The sequence below is a fragment of the Carassius auratus genome, chromosome 30 (genome assembly GCF_003368295.1).
Source record: "Carassius auratus strain Wakin chromosome 30, ASM336829v1, whole genome shotgun sequence".
NCBI classification, from domain to species: Eukaryota; Metazoa; Chordata; class Actinopteri; order Cypriniformes; family Cyprinidae; genus Carassius; species Carassius auratus.
The window spans coordinates 6,821,553-6,836,832 of record NC_039272.1 but is presented as its reverse complement, the minus strand read 5'-3'; the positions used below and the strand labels follow the sequence as shown (position 1 = coordinate 6,836,832).

The 15,280-nt window shown below is 37.5% G+C and overlaps 3 protein-coding genes across 5 annotated transcripts in view; all 3 read right to left on the bottom strand.

Annotated features, from left to right (window-relative positions):
• Nucleotides 1-1,586: 1,586 nt before the first annotated feature.
• LOC113049025 (transmembrane protein 119) lies at nt 1,587-5,379 on the bottom strand. The gene is made up of 2 exons (XM_026211038.1): nt 4,962-5,379; nt 1,587-2,780 (listed from the first exon to the last, which is right to left on the bottom strand). Exons 1-2 carry the CDS (start codon nt 4,995-4,997, stop codon nt 2,091-2,093), a joined length of 726 nt encoding a protein of 241 aa, XP_026066823.1. The 5' UTR covers nt 4,998-5,379; the 3' UTR covers nt 1,587-2,090.
• Nucleotides 5,380-5,677: 298 nt separating this feature from the next.
• LOC113049024 (P-selectin glycoprotein ligand 1-like) lies at nt 5,678-7,594 on the bottom strand. The gene is made up of 2 exons (XM_026211036.1): nt 7,491-7,594; nt 5,678-7,012 (listed from the first exon to the last, which is right to left on the bottom strand). Exons 1-2 carry the CDS (start codon nt 7,491-7,493, stop codon nt 6,125-6,127), a joined length of 891 nt encoding a protein of 296 aa, XP_026066821.1. The 5' UTR covers nt 7,494-7,594; the 3' UTR covers nt 5,678-6,124.
• Nucleotides 7,595-7,813: 219 nt separating this feature from the next.
• The window catches only part of LOC113049022 (coronin-1C-like), a 37,804-nt gene continuing 30,337 nt past the window's right edge, over nt 7,814-15,280 (bottom strand). For all 3 annotated transcript variants that reach the window (XM_026211033.1, XM_026211035.1, XM_026211034.1), the window contains exons 9-11: nt 13,863-13,920; nt 13,196-13,438; nt 7,814-10,125 (exon numbers count right to left, since the gene is read on the bottom strand). In XM_026211033.1, coding sequence (XP_026066818.1) covers nt 10,006-10,125; nt 13,196-13,438; nt 13,863-13,920 — 421 coding nt within the window. In that variant the 3' untranslated portion in view covers nt 7,814-10,005. The remainder of the gene's footprint in view (nt 10,126-13,195; nt 13,439-13,862; nt 13,921-15,280) is intronic.

Below are 15,280 nucleotides of genomic sequence, written 5' to 3'. Positions count from 1 at the left end.
CAAAATGAATCAGTTGAGAAAAATTAATTACCATGATTGACTCCGCAGCTCCTCCAGGACGTATTTCCTTTCTTGAGCACGACTCCTAATGCGTTATCAAACGTGTGATATAGGGATGTGGTACTCACCATTCTTGCACTGTCTCGGCTGACCCTTCGTTTTCACTTTATCTGCGTCACATCTTTAACCTCTTCACTCTTTCCTCATGTCCCTTCTAGAGAACGGTCCGTGCTCACCCTGAAAATCCTGGGTAGCGGCCCATCAAAGTTTAATGGCAGCCTTAAGGTTTTGAGTTACCTGTTTTGTATCTTCTTCGCAATGCAAATTAATTGGGCACTCCAGTTGCTCTTCCCATGACACAGCTGCACTGGGATAGTAGAGTAGTTCTCTGATAGTAAACATGTTTATTAGTCATTCTGTGCAAGGAATACGTTATTTGATCATCTGAAGAACAAAACTAGGGGAATCAACGGTAAGCTATAGAGTTACGCTAAAAATATCCAAAATCATGTTCAAGTCTGCATCTAATTGTTCAGGAGTGAAGAGTTCACTCTCACCCAAAGTGAAGTGAAAGCAGTGTATATTTCCAGAATTATTTAGCACCTTGTGGACAAAGAGTGGAGAAATCAACCTTGAGCTACGGTTCTTTTTTCGGGGCTCAAGTTTCTGGCTTCACTGCATATCTTTGATGTCTACTCTTTGGTGACTACACGCTACCAACACTTGGCCTTGCGCCAGTGGGGTTTCATTTCAGTTATGAGGCTAATTTGCATTCAGCTGGCTATTAATCAATGATAGACTGATAACATCATTGTAACAAAAGCTGCATGTGGTTAAAGAGGTGTGAGGATTGTTTTTCTGGAAAGAAAATTACTTGTATGAAAGAATTCACCCATGAATCCACTTCTGAATCAAGCTGGATAATATATAGTTGGTGAATCTTGGGAATTCTTAAGTTATCCACAAAATATGTTATTACTGGCATAATTTGAAATTGATTGTCTGGTTCTATCTCAGCCAGTATATTTCCATTAAGACCAGATATTTCCAGATCTCGGAGAGGCTATCGGAATGAGCTTCTGAAATATTGATTGGACATTGTATGGATGTGACAAAAGCTCTGTATCTGCCGCCGTTAGGCTCCGCTGGGCTCTGTTGCAGAGGTTCTTGAGTTTCATATGCTTCAGCCAAGCCAACACAATTCTTTCGACAAAACCACACAGTTCAAGACAAGGAAGTGGTAACTTTTGTTTCATTTCAAATAAATTCTGTTCTTTTGAAATTTCTATTCTAAACAATTCTGAAAATAAATATATGTTGAGTTGTTCCACACAAATCTTTAGTAGTATACAGCTTTTTTTAAATGGATGAGTGCCAAATCTGCAGAACGATTTCTGGAAAAATCTTGTTATACTGAAGACCGGAATAATGAAATAGTTATATGTTTTTACTGTATTTTTAAATACAGACTTTTCAGACTTAGTGATCATAAAAGACTTCTTTCAACAAATCATAATCAACTTCTTTCCAAACTTTTGAATATTAGTGTATCTGTATCTCTGAAGCAGTTTATTTATTTGGAACAAAGCATACGAGAACATTTTTTGGAAAGTTTATTTTTCACAACTAAACATACCTAACAAAATGTTAGCTAATTAAATCAAATACTGAGGAAAGTCAGGAAGTTTAGATAAAATAACAGTCCTTGTGTTTAACATCTGATTACAGCTTTGGAAAATACAGCATAAATTACGGGTTACTATGCATATAAACATATGTAAAATATAACTGAAAGGAAAGTGGTCAGAACACGTTTCAAAAGAGGTTTTCTTAAGTCTCTCACAAGTAGAAAGTGATTCACAAAATAGTTTCAAGTGTTGTTTATTTTCCACATTAATAAAAACTATTTAGCAATCTTATTTGTAAAAAAACACCATTTCTATTCTTCCTCTGGTGGAACATACACAGGTTGCAAAGCAATAATAACACAAAGAGTAAGAGGATTGGCATCATTTCTACCAAAAGATGTATATCTACCAGTAGAAAAAGTTTGGTATCAAGGTCATTCCTGCCGGTTACAGAAAAAGCTCTCACGCTGTGGTGTGATTGGCCTTTCTGAGGTGGCACGTACAGACCAGAGGCTGACTGGAGGTGACGTTTGAGGTGGAAGGCTGAGGCTCCTCTTTCTTCTTGGGCTCATCTTTCTGCATCTCCACCTCTTCAACATCCTCCAACTTTTGGACCTCTTTCGGCTTGGGACGGGGGTCTTTTCCTTCCTTCTCCCCCACCAGTGCTTTAGTGGGTTCCCGTAGGGTCTTTGCAGCCGTGGTCTTACCTTCCTGAGTCTGGTTTTGTGGTTTCTCCACAGCTTTACTAGGTTGGCTCATGTATTTCCTGGGTGCGTAGGTCTTTGGAGGATAGTAGGCCTCAAGCTTGCGTTTGTGGCTCATCGCTGAAGCGCAGCAGACGATAAAGATGATGACTACCAACAGAGAGGTCACGACAATGATGAGAAGCAAGTTCTCCTTCAGGAAGTCCACCACCTGGTTGAAAAGGAAGTCTTTGATGCGGATGAAAGTGGCTGTTATGTTGGGAGGAGGCGAGGGGGATGGAGGGAGATGGGTGGTACGAGCAATGGGAAAGATGATTTCGGGTTCATCCCCACTACCCTCCATTGATACGTTGAATGGGGCGGGCTTAGCGAAGCAACTGCTTCCCCAGAGAGCAGTCAGGAGCAGGAAAACAAAGCGCAGAGAGAGTGACATACTTCTTCTAAAAACCTGAAAGAAAATGGACACAGATGTGGTCGTTACTAGTCATTCCCACCAGAAAAACAGGAAGTCAGAAATTTTTTTCATGAAGGTGGTTACAGCAGTTTTTAATACATATTTGGAAGATCATAACACTTATTTTAAGGTGTCCTTGTTACACATATTACACAAACTTACTATTATTATACCAATTAATTATGCATAATACATGCAAGTTACCCTAACCCTAACCATATGTAGTTAATAAATATTACTCCATACTTAAATGTATAATTACACTGTAACAAGGACACCTTAAAATAAAGCTTTACCCACTTTACAATAAGGTCCTGTTAGGTAACAATAGTTAATGCATCAATTAACAATGAGCAATACATTAGTTCAGCTGTTTGTTGTTAGTTCATCTGAGCTCAGGTTCATTAAATAATATTAAGAGATACAATTTTTGAATTTACTATTGTAAAATGCTGAAATTAACATTTACTGAGATTACTAAATGCTTTAGAAGCATTTTCCGTTACTTCATGTTAACTAATGTAACTAACAAATGTTAACAAATGGAAAGTTATTGTAACTTGTTACCAAGAAGTTGTATTTTTGTCATAATTTTTTTTATTGAAGTACTATTATAAATATACCAATACATTATTATTTGTTTACAACTGAACTTGCAAGTGTTTAGTAAATTTGTATTGTATTGCAAAGGTCATAGAAGTCTTTGCATCATTTTATGTAGACCGCAATATAATGAAAGTTTTTCCACTTTCAATGATAGTAAATAGTGTCTACCTCACAGAGCTACTATCGGTTTTATCGGTATTATCGAAGGAAAGAAGATACTTGTATCACACACATATCACTACAGACTCTCTACATAAGAGCATATTTTCAGGTTTCTGTTTCCTCGCAGGAGAAAATCTATTCCTGTTACATCCAGTCATTACTTATTTGGGGTGGAGGCAGAGGGAGTCTAGGCCTGGTTTGTAATTTCCCTGCCTGGCTGATGCCACCCGCTCACCACAGAATAGCAAAAGCAAGGCCAGATATATATTTGTGAGGGTGCAGCAAGGCTTGGGGGAGAGCCACAACTCACAGGCCTGTACTTACAACCCAGCTGCAATGAGACAGGCCACAGACCAGCAAGACTATTTCTGCACTGCTCAAGAACACACACATCTTGTTCATATGCTTCACTAATCGTCAAGACTCTGCAATATGGATAGACTAATTTATAAATGTTAGAAGTAAACTATTATTATATTTATCAAATAGCATAGGATGGATAAGCTACTTTAACCCGTGGCAGGTTAGGTTTGAAGGGAAATTCCCAAATGAGCACTATCAGAATTGACAGTGTGAACCACATATAGACTTCTATCAAATACAGTCATCTCTGCAAATGCCTATACTTCTTTAAAACCTATTTTTATTAAATATTTCCTCCTTAGTGCAGACCACACTGACTTACCCTCAGCTCTGACCACATTCTCTGTTCTGCTATCAGAAGGCGTTGCATTTGTACGGTTTCGTATTAGAGAACAAGATGAGGTAATAATCTCAGCAATCTGTTTGAGCAATGTTCCTTAGAACCAGAGCATAAACGCAGGAAGCATCTGCCAAAAGAATCCAATTCAAATATGTGGTATCCTCTGTGTAGACCACAAAAATAAAATAAGAATGCATATGTTTACAATAAAATATGAAATGCAAAAATATGCATCCTTTGCATAGATTGTAAAAAAAAAAAAAAAGTAAAAAAAGTTTGGCCTTTGCCATACCACTTCATTATCGACAATAGAAGAAACTTTATTTTAAAAGGTGAACATTCGCTTCACGTTTAAAATACATTTAACATCTATCTATCTACATTTCATGTGATAAGTTGGTTAAGACCAATGGGTTAAAAGTAATACAATTATATAGAAAAGCAGAGGTTGTATAAATGAAAGATCTGGCAACATTTGTTTGCAGATACTGGTATTTGAGGTCTTGCCTTCATTCCGAAATACTTTTTAAAGCCACTACATCGGAAAAACATTAAACTCATCAGAATTTTATCAAACATTAGTGAGTGACACAGATAAAAATTAATTTGAAATGAGATCTGACATATTGAAAGTGTGCTAACAAATTATTTATAACATGAATGCAAAACCTTATTTCAAATGAAGGAAACCTAAAAATACTCACTGCTGGTGTTACTTCCTGTCTGTGATGCCCTGACATCAACACTTCAAGCTACAGGTATGCAAAATAAAAAAGACAACTACAGTTGTGAAAGAAATAGAAGCTGCCTGTGTGTTGTCCTGAAAGCCTTATGGAAGCTTCTGACTGTGTGAGTTTTCCCAAAAAAAAAAATCAGGATCATTGCACAAGGACATCTCCCTCCCCTCTTGCTCCATCTCCTCCCTTTTTCTGTCCTTCTCTTTCTCTCGTCTAGAACCCTGATGGAAGCATGGGACAAGGACAATCCAGCAACCCACTTCAACTCATTTCAGCTAGTTTTTAAACATCTTGTTTAGTTGAATCTCATTATTTAAACATAAATGGGTTGCATACAGGAATTCACATTGACTTTAAAAAGCAAGAGATCCAAGTCACTTCAATTAAATTATTTATTTGACATTTATAAAATTAGTTTGGGTAACAATGGGTTATTACTGCACAATGACTTTTTCAAAATTCATCCACTTGAACACATTCATACTGAAGTTACCTACACATAGAATTTACATTGAAATTAAATGACTTATATAGCAAAAAACCTACAAAAACAAAGAAAGAAACTAAATGTCAACTTGTCAACAAAATGTCAAAAAAAAAAAAAGTGTCATTTCTGTGTAAAAGCTCAAATTTTTTCTGGGTAAATGTCAAAGCATGTACTTTATGTCCATTTGCAATGATAGCATGTTATATTCAGACTGTGACAATCTCCAACATCACTCCGTTTTAGTAAATTATACAGCGCTAGCTGAACCACAGACTATATTCAGCATACATTCTGCCAAGCCCTACTAATTCCTGAGCTCCTCAGAGAACACGGTACAATGTTTCAAAGAAATTAAATAAAACATTCAAACCTTTTTACACTTACAAAAACAATTAAATGCTCCACTGATTAAATAAAAGATGTGGATTATCGTACAGCAAATCATAAAATGGTTGTTTTAAAAGCAATTGCAAAGAATTTCATTGAGTCAGAAAACTGATAAACCTGTACCTCAGATAAACTGAGGATTGTACTGACAGTGCAACCCATTCTACAGCTGGGTTTGGGTCATTTAATGTTTGAGAGCAAAAAAAAAAAAATCCCATGTTGCACGCTGTTTCTCAGTGCATCCAGGTCTAAACTTCTAAAGAGGGCCCTCGGTATCAGGAAGAAAGCTGTTTAGAGTGAGATTATCTCCGTCAGGATCTCCATCCTCAGCATTGGGGATCAACGCTCCGTTACTTTTGGGATGTCTTGGCTTCGGAACCGGGTGATCGGTATCGTTCATCAGGGCAGAAATGCAGACCATCTCAGTTTCCTGAAGAAGATGCGCCTTATGTTTGTATCTGTATACAGAGAGTTTGGTAGCCAGGCAGATGGTACTAATGATAAAGATGGTGGTCAACGCAGCCATCGAGGCAATGGCGATGAGGCAACGACTCACAAGTCCACCCCCTTGGGAAGAGGCAGTTGGACATGAGTGGGTCGTTGCTGTGGTTGATTTCTTAATGATGGTAGAGCTATCTGTGGACAATCCTGTCGTCACTGCTGCTGTCGTGTGCTGCTTTGTTACCTTACCGGGGTCCAGCGACGCAGGAAATGTGGGCGCAGAACTTCCTGCATGTGAAATGTGTCCAGTACTATTGATTGTGGAAGGTTGGGTGTGAAAAGCACTCTTGTTATTTGTTGACCGGTGGACTGTCAGGTTCTCGGTTTCTGCAGTGTAGGTTTGTTGGGTGTGGTTGAAATCTGGAGCATGGTGCTTATCTGTAGTTGCGGAGATATTTAAATCAGGCATTACAGTTTCTGTCTGTAATGTACTCGAAGCCTTCGAAGTTTCCACAGTGGTGCTTGTTGCATTCTCTGCTCGAGCTACGGTGGGTGTACTGTGTGTTTCGGTGGTGTTTATCAATGTCTCGTTGTGATTAATTTGTCTTTTGGTCCGAAGAAATCTTGACGTGACCAAACTGCTCAAAGTCAGAAGCAAAACAAGAACTGGCAAACACCCAAGTCGGTTAGTCACCATCGCCATCTGCACAAAAACGACAGAGAATGTTGCAATAGTGTTTTAGACGCACAAAACATCACCAAACTTTATTTTCACATTCATATGCCGTGTGGTTATTCCTCCCGAGCACATTCAGACAGTGAGAACTGGGAGTAAACTGAGGTCTAGCAACAGTTAAAGAACAAAACACCTGATTGCTGCATACGAACGGTTTACTCAAGTTTGAACTATAGCATGTGGTTACACTGATACTTCCTTTTAGCTGTCAAAGTATCGTTGTTTTATAGTCATCTACACTCAAGTATTCTATTTAAAATACATTACGATTACAGTAATGATCAAACTTCATAAAACCTTTAACGGTTTACTCACATATATTTAGTTGTGTACACTCCAGTTGATAGATTTTTAAATCACCACCACACTGTATTAACCTAACATCTGATTTTAGACACCAAATTTGTTAAGGCAGACTTCAAATGGAAAATGAAAAGGTACGTACCATCCGTTTCTACCGTTGACTGGGTGTAGAACTGCAGTTCAAATGGAACGTTAGGCCCCTTCACACACTTCCAATGCAATGTCGCAAAACCAACTCGCTGCAAAAATACAGGAAGTCAAACCTCATTTAAGCATCAGGCTAAAGCTGAGGTCCTCAAAGTGTGACGCAAACACAAATGAGTAAGAGAGGGACGTAAATATCACATCTCAGTTCCCTAAAACACCAAGTTAGAACTTTGAACCAACAATGCTTCCACAAAAAGAAGTTTAATGATTAGAGAGGGGAGAAGTAAAAAAAAAAAAAAAAGAGACAAACACCAATGATTCAGTTTATTTTTTTTATTTTTCTGGTAATCAGTAAGACTCTTTATACTGAAGCAGATGAATGAACAAAAAAATGGAACAGTTATGCACAAAATATAATTTCTAGATCTCCTTCCTTTCAATTCTTATTTCATTTTATTACTGGAAACATTAAAAGGCTCACAGTGTGCATAATGATGCGGGGAAAATGGGGAATTCTTTAAAAACCATCAAACTCCAAATGATGGACAAACAGCCAAAGAAAACAAAATGAAAAGGAAAACTAAAAAATATATATTTACAAAGCCTCAAAAGAAAAATCACATGCATTATCTTTTCAACCTACAAAAATCCCTTTTCACTTCAATCCTTCACTCCTTTGAAAGCACACGCTCGAGGCTGCATCACAGATGCCTCCTGAGGACACTTAAACACTCAGAATGGATCCATCTGTACCCATAAACACGGCCCCTACATTTCCAAACCCTTCACTTTAAAACTTCACCAAGAAAAGACAGTGGAAAGCGAGAGAATGACATCAGAGGTACTGAGTTGCCGCTGTCAGACACAGATCTGAAGCCTCGTTTCCAATGCAGTTCTTGTACGTCACGTAATGTTTCTGAGGTGAGAAGACGCTGCCTATTTCAGACGAAAAAGCATGTGGAGGAGGGAAGATGCTTTTCAGAATCTATGAAAGAGGTACTAGGTAGTGATGCGAACCGGAATGAGATATATAGAAGCGTCAAAATGAAAACCACAAGAGAATGCTCTGACGAAGGATGTAGCTAAAGCAACCTGAACAACAGAATCACAGTTCCCTCTCTTCCTAACATGGCCAATAGATAACCAAACAACAACAAAAAAAAATCCAGTTGTCGTCAGCTCAAACTTCGTGAAATCATCATCTAGACCTGAGCCATCCCTGGAGAGCACTGGTTCTGCTCGACTAGGAGAGCGAAAGAGACAGTGCATCGCAAAATAACTTAAGGAAGCCACTCATGACACACTATTGTGCTGCTAGTCACGGTCTACAATGCACAGCAGAAGTATGTACATCAAACTAGCTCGTTTCTGAGATGGTGTGGCCGGCACAACTCGAGATGAGATTCGTAGGAATTCATGAGAAAGCAGAGCAAACCTAACGGTGTTCCTTAGACCTGAATGATGTCTGAACGAAGTCAGAGTAAAAGCTGTCGAGCTGGTAAAGCAGAGTTTTGCTAATGTAGCGAATGAATGTCAATGGGCGTCATCTTGTTCTGAGCTGATATCATCATGTTTTGGGATGTGAAACTAGAAGCTGGGAACTTCTAGAGTTTACAAAGTGAGAGCTGTACTGGTTCTGGCTTCATTCAGGAAACAGAACATGAATTAAGAACATTTCAGATACGAGGAAATTAGAAAGGGGAAAAACTGACTCAATTTGCTTGCATTAGCATTATGACGACGAGCAATGTTTGAGATCATGAAAATGTGTCTGTATTCATGGCCACCATTTAATATTTAAATACTTTTACATTGGTACTAAAAAAAAAAAAAAAGTGGAATATTTTAGTGCACCTATATTGTTTTCCAGGACTGGTTTGTAAATTTGTCAACTCTACATGTTTGATTAAAATCTTCATTTTTTTATTCTCTAGAAAGACACCTATAACATTGATGAATGGTTCCAATGATTTCCCCTCCTTGCATTACTAGCATATAGCTTTGTCCCTTTTACAAAGCACAAAATTAAAAGCTAGTCAAATACTGTCAGGGAGGTGCATAACTCCTCATTAAATTTGGCAACTCAGAAGGATAGGAGGGGAACTGCAATACTGATGGCTACTTTAAACTTTGAGCTCATCAAGTTCTTTATGCAATCTGCTTGGTCACAATTTCAATAAGAAAAACAAAACAAAAAAACTTAAGACCTTTCAAAAACACCAGATAAAACACAGCCGCTGCAGAAAGATTTGGAGTGAGACTGTAAAAAGCTAAACAGGTCCAGTTTTGAGAGAAACTAAAGGCGTTTCTAGTTTTCCAAATGGCTACGAGGTATAAACAGGTTTTGGGGGATTGCTAAAAAAAGAAAATTATCATCTTGGAATGTTGGTTGGAGTCTTTTCAAGGCAGGCTTCAGACGGAACGCTGTCATGGTGATTGGCAGTGACGGGTCCCGCCCACCTGGCCAATGGGATATCCTGAATAGAAGAAGGGGAAGGGATCAGGGTCCATTAGATGTCCATTTTAGACAGCTGCTCCTCAAGTTTGGCAATTCTTTTTTCCTGACTGCTGACCAGCTCTCTGAGAGACTTCATTTCTTTCAAAACCTCTTCCAGCTTAGCTTCATTTTTCTGTTGAGAAAAAAAAAATAAAATACAAAAAATTAAGAAAAATTAAGCACAATTCTTTAAACACACACACATAAATCTTTATATATGTGTGTGTTATACAGTGTTGTTCAAAATAATAGCAGTACAATGTGACTAACCAGAATAATCAAGGTTTTTAGTATATTTTTTATTGCTACGTGGCAAACAAGTTACCAGTAGGTTCAGTAGATTGTCAGAAAACAAACAAGAGCCAGCATTCATGATATGCACGCTCTTAAGGCTGTGCAATTGGGCAATTAGTTGAAAGGGGTGTGTTCAAAAAAATAGCAGTGTCTACCTTTGACTGTACAAATTCAAAACTATTTTGTACAAACATTTTTTTTTTTTCTGGGATTTAGCAATCCTGTGAATCACTAAACTAATATTTAGTTGTATGACCACAGTTTTTTAAAACTGCTTGACATCTGTGTGGCATGGAGTCAACCAACTTGTGGCACCTCTCAGCTGTTATTCCACTCCATGATTTTTTAACAACATTCCACAATTCATTCACATTTCTTGGTTTTGCTTCAGAAACAGCATTTTTGATATCACCCCACAAGTTCTCAATTGGATTAAGGTCTGGAGATTGGGCTGGCCACTACATAACATTAATTTTGTTGGTTTGGAACCAAGACTTTGCCCGTTTACTAGTGTGTTTTGGGTCATTGTCTTGTTGAAACAACCATTTCAAGGGCATGTCCTCTTCAGCATAGGGCAACATGACCTCTTCAAGTATTTTAACATATGCAAACTGATCCATGATCCCTGGTATGCGATAAATAGGCCCAACACCATAGTAGGAGAAACATGCCCATATCATGATGCTTGCACCTCCATGCTTCACTGTCTTCACTGTGTACTGTGGCTTGAATTCAGAGTTTGGGGGTCGTCTCACAAACTGCCTGTGGCCCTTGGACCCAAAAAGAACAATTTTACTCTCATCAGTCCACAAAATGTTCCTCCATTTCTCTTTAGGCCAGTTGATGTGTTCTTTGGCAAATTGTAACCTCTTCTGCACATGCCTTTTTTTTAACAGAGGGACTTTGCGGGGGATTCTTGAAAATAGATTAGCTTCACACAGACGTCTTCTAACTGTCACAGTACTTACAGGTAACTCCAGACTGTCTTTGATCATCCTGGAGGTGATCATTGGCTGAGCCTTTGCCATTCTGGTTATTCTTCTATCCATTTTGATGGTTGTCTTCCGTTTTCTTCCACGTCTCTCTGGTTTTGCTCTCCATTTTAAGGCACTGGAGATCATTTTAGCTGAACAGCCTATCATTTTTTGCACCTCTTTATAGGTTTTCCCCTCTCTAATCAACTTTTTAATCAAAGTACGCTGTTCTTCTGAACAATGTCTTGAACGACCCATTTTCCTCAGCTTTCAAATGCATGTTCAACAAGTGTTGGCTTCATCCTTAAATAGGGGCCACCTGATTCACACCTGTTTCTTCACAAAATTGATGACCTCAGTGATTGAATGCCACACTGCTATTTTTTTGAACACACCCCTTTCAACTAATTCAACTAATTGCCCAATTGCACAGCCTTAAGAGCGTGCATATCATGAATGCTGGGTCTCATTTGTTTTCTGACAATCTACTGAACCTACTGGTAACTTGTTTGCCACGTAGCAATAAAAAAATATACGAAAAACCTTGATTATTCTGGTTAGTCACATTGTACTGCTATTATTTTGAACAATACTGTATAATATATTTATATATCTATCTCTATATCTATATCTCTCTATCTCTCTATATATATACACACACACACACACACACACACACACACACTTAATATCAAACAAACTGTAGTTTGGTTGTTTTCATCAAATAATAATTAAAACATTTACAGTAGCTAAACCCTGAGGTTCACTTTGTGATTTAGTAGAATATCACTTAACCCCCATATGCCAGCAGTATTTTACTATTATTTATTTACTATGAACATTTTGTATTGGCTTTTATTTTCACATTTTTATCTAGTCATTTTAATTTGAACATTTAGTTATTTTCTTTTGTTTTTTGTTCATATTTACAATTATGCATTTAGCAGACACAAAGCGACTTAGTGCATTCAGGCTATACATTTTTTATTTTTTTAACCAGTATGTTTGTTCCCTAGGAATTGAACCCACAACCTTTTGCGCTACTAACACAATGCTCTACCACCGAGCCACATGAACTATTCACGTAACTATTCTAAATAGTATGTTCTATTAAGAATAGAAGAGCATAGAATAGAATGAGTTTTTATCCATCAAGTGTGTGCGCAAACACAAGGAATTTATTGTAGTTTTATTATGGAACCCTCAGTAAATAGATGCATATATAATTACATATATGACATGCTTACAGATAAAACGTTCATGTAAGTAAAACTAAGGGAAAAAGTAGAACATGTACAATAAATAATACTAATAATGTAGTATACATCGGAACAGAAAACTTATGTATTATGCACATATATTTTACTTTAATTTGTTTATTTCAGGTTTGGTTTGTCATTTTAGTACTATTTCAGTTAGTTTCAACATTTCCAATTTCAAATTTGAAACATGTAAACTTTTTTTTTTAAATGGTTAGAATTGTAGTTAACAATTACAACACTGCACATGCAAATAATTAAGTCAGCTTGTAGAATAATCTTAACAGCAGCTAACACTGGGCAGTGCTCTGGCTCCTGTGATTATAGCTCTATAGAGTCTTGAGGGTTTAGTGGACAGGACACACATGTGCTGCTGCTGTAATGTGGTTAAGCAGGCATGGGTTTGGGGGTTGGGTGTGCTGTAGAACATCCTTAATAAAACTATAAAAACACTATATATATGAGCCAAAAAGAGAAGTTGGCCTTCACAATACAACAATACAACAATACATTTAGCTGCATGTAGGTCACAACTGAAGCACAGTGCAATACAGCTAAAGAAATATTTTATTCTATATTTTTTAGTGCAGAAAAAGTGCATAGAAAAGCAAAATGGAAAAGTGTAGGATGATAAAATGATCAGGAAAAAGTAAATAAGCAAATGAGTCCCACTTACGATAGATGGAGTGGAGGTGGCAGTCTTGACGGCAGGAGCAGTATTCTCTGTATTCTTGCTCATCTTGTTGTCTAAGATGTTCTTCTTGACCACTGTGATATCACGGTTCTTGCCTGGGACGTATGCATGTTTCAGCGATATCAGGATAGGATCTCCGTTCTTCCCTTTAAACCAATCCTCGGCCTCCAGGGGGGCCTCTGGACCCGCCGTGTCGGGGTAAAGGTCATCCTGGAACAAGTCCGACTGATGGAAGAGGGAGTGCGATTAGTTAAGATACGCAGGATAGGAATCATGCAAATCATTCAATCAATCATGTAAAAGAAGAGACACCCTACTTTTGAAAAGTAGCGTACGCCTAGATATTTAGAGATATGTATTGTTTAAAATATATATTTTAACATTTGATGTGTATTACAAACATTTTCAGCAAATATAAAAAACATTCAAAGCTAAGGTTTTTAATATGGCAGCGCTGGCCCTAAATGAGCTCACACTGGTCATGTGTCAGAGGGTTATTCTTTTCAGTGAACTCTTATCAGAAACAAAGATGAAGTAAACAAAGCTTTCTATTATCTCTGTGCCAGAGCAGAGCGAAGCTGTGGCTCAGAATATACAGTCCAGCCTGTTCTCTTAAAAACTAAATAGCAAAACGACTCAAGAGGCTCACTTTTCTTGGCACGGTCATGATGATTGGTTCACACTTTCTCTCATGCAGTTTGTAAAACCTGAGAACACACACAAGCACACAAATCTATTAGAACATGATCATGAGGGTAGCAGACATTAGTGCAGAAGATGGGGAAAGACCACCGTACACAAAAATAAAACACCAAGCAATTATCCGTAAGCCTTAAGACAGCCACAAAACAGAACCTCTATTCATGCATCACTCCTTTTAGAAAGATCCATTTTATTCTGGAGGACCCAGAAGCCTGATGTAAACCAGGTCTACTGCTGCCCTCTTATGGGAGGACTGGGACGACTCGATCTTACCTGCATGCAGTGGTGTTGACAACTAGCACTATACATTACAAACAGGGCTCCAGACATTGGAAGAAACAAAAAATTAAGAAATATAATTAGACACCAAATCATTTTTTTAGGTGCCTCAGAATATACGCATTTTACATATTTTTTTAAATGCATAAAACACGTATAAATATTTACATGCATACATTATATAAATGTATACATGTAAAGATTTTCTAAATATATTCTGTACGAGTGTGTATTTATATATACATAATAGACGCATGTATATTATGTAAACAAAAACTTAGTTTGGATGCGATTGATCACGATTAATCGTTGGACAGCACTAATTTTAATCAGTCTTGTAGAAGTCCTAGGAACTAAGGTTCTGTACATCTTTTTTCAGCTTGACAAAGAACCGCTTCGAACACAGAATCTGTGCCAATATCACGAACCACAACTATGTCAGCATCAATTTGCCATTGAGTGTAGTTTGAGCTGCTCCTCAATGCATCCTATAAATGTTGTCATACATCTTTCACACATCTAGTATGTTTTTCTTCATTAGCAACATGCAATTTAAAGGAGCTGTTGCATTTCATCTTTAGCTCCTTGCATTATATTTTATGTAGACAACAGTTTTAGTAAAAAATGATGATGCAATATAGCGCATATATTGAGAAAAATGCTCCTCTTTATATTTATTTTTCAAGCTTATGGATACCGAGCAGTTATTTCGAGGTAAATATAGTGCTACGTGACAGTGTTTAAAACTTTACACATTTTCCTTAGTTTGAAACACTGAGCAATTACATTTCACATTTCAGTAAAGTGTACTGTAGGCTCTCATATAATATACTTTTTGATGACCATTCATGACCATTTTGTACTACAGTAATAAAGAGAAAGATATAGTGGGTTCACGTGACGCTTGAACTGAGGCGCTAAACATTAAAGAGCGATTGTTTGAATTTAGTTATGAATTCAGCAGAATTTAAAAAGCTGATACTTTGTTTATTAAAAAGTAACCGAGCACAAAGCTTATTGTGATTACTGAGTGGCAAGTGCACTAGAAATATTCTAAAGTGGACGCATTAACCGAACAGCATATAG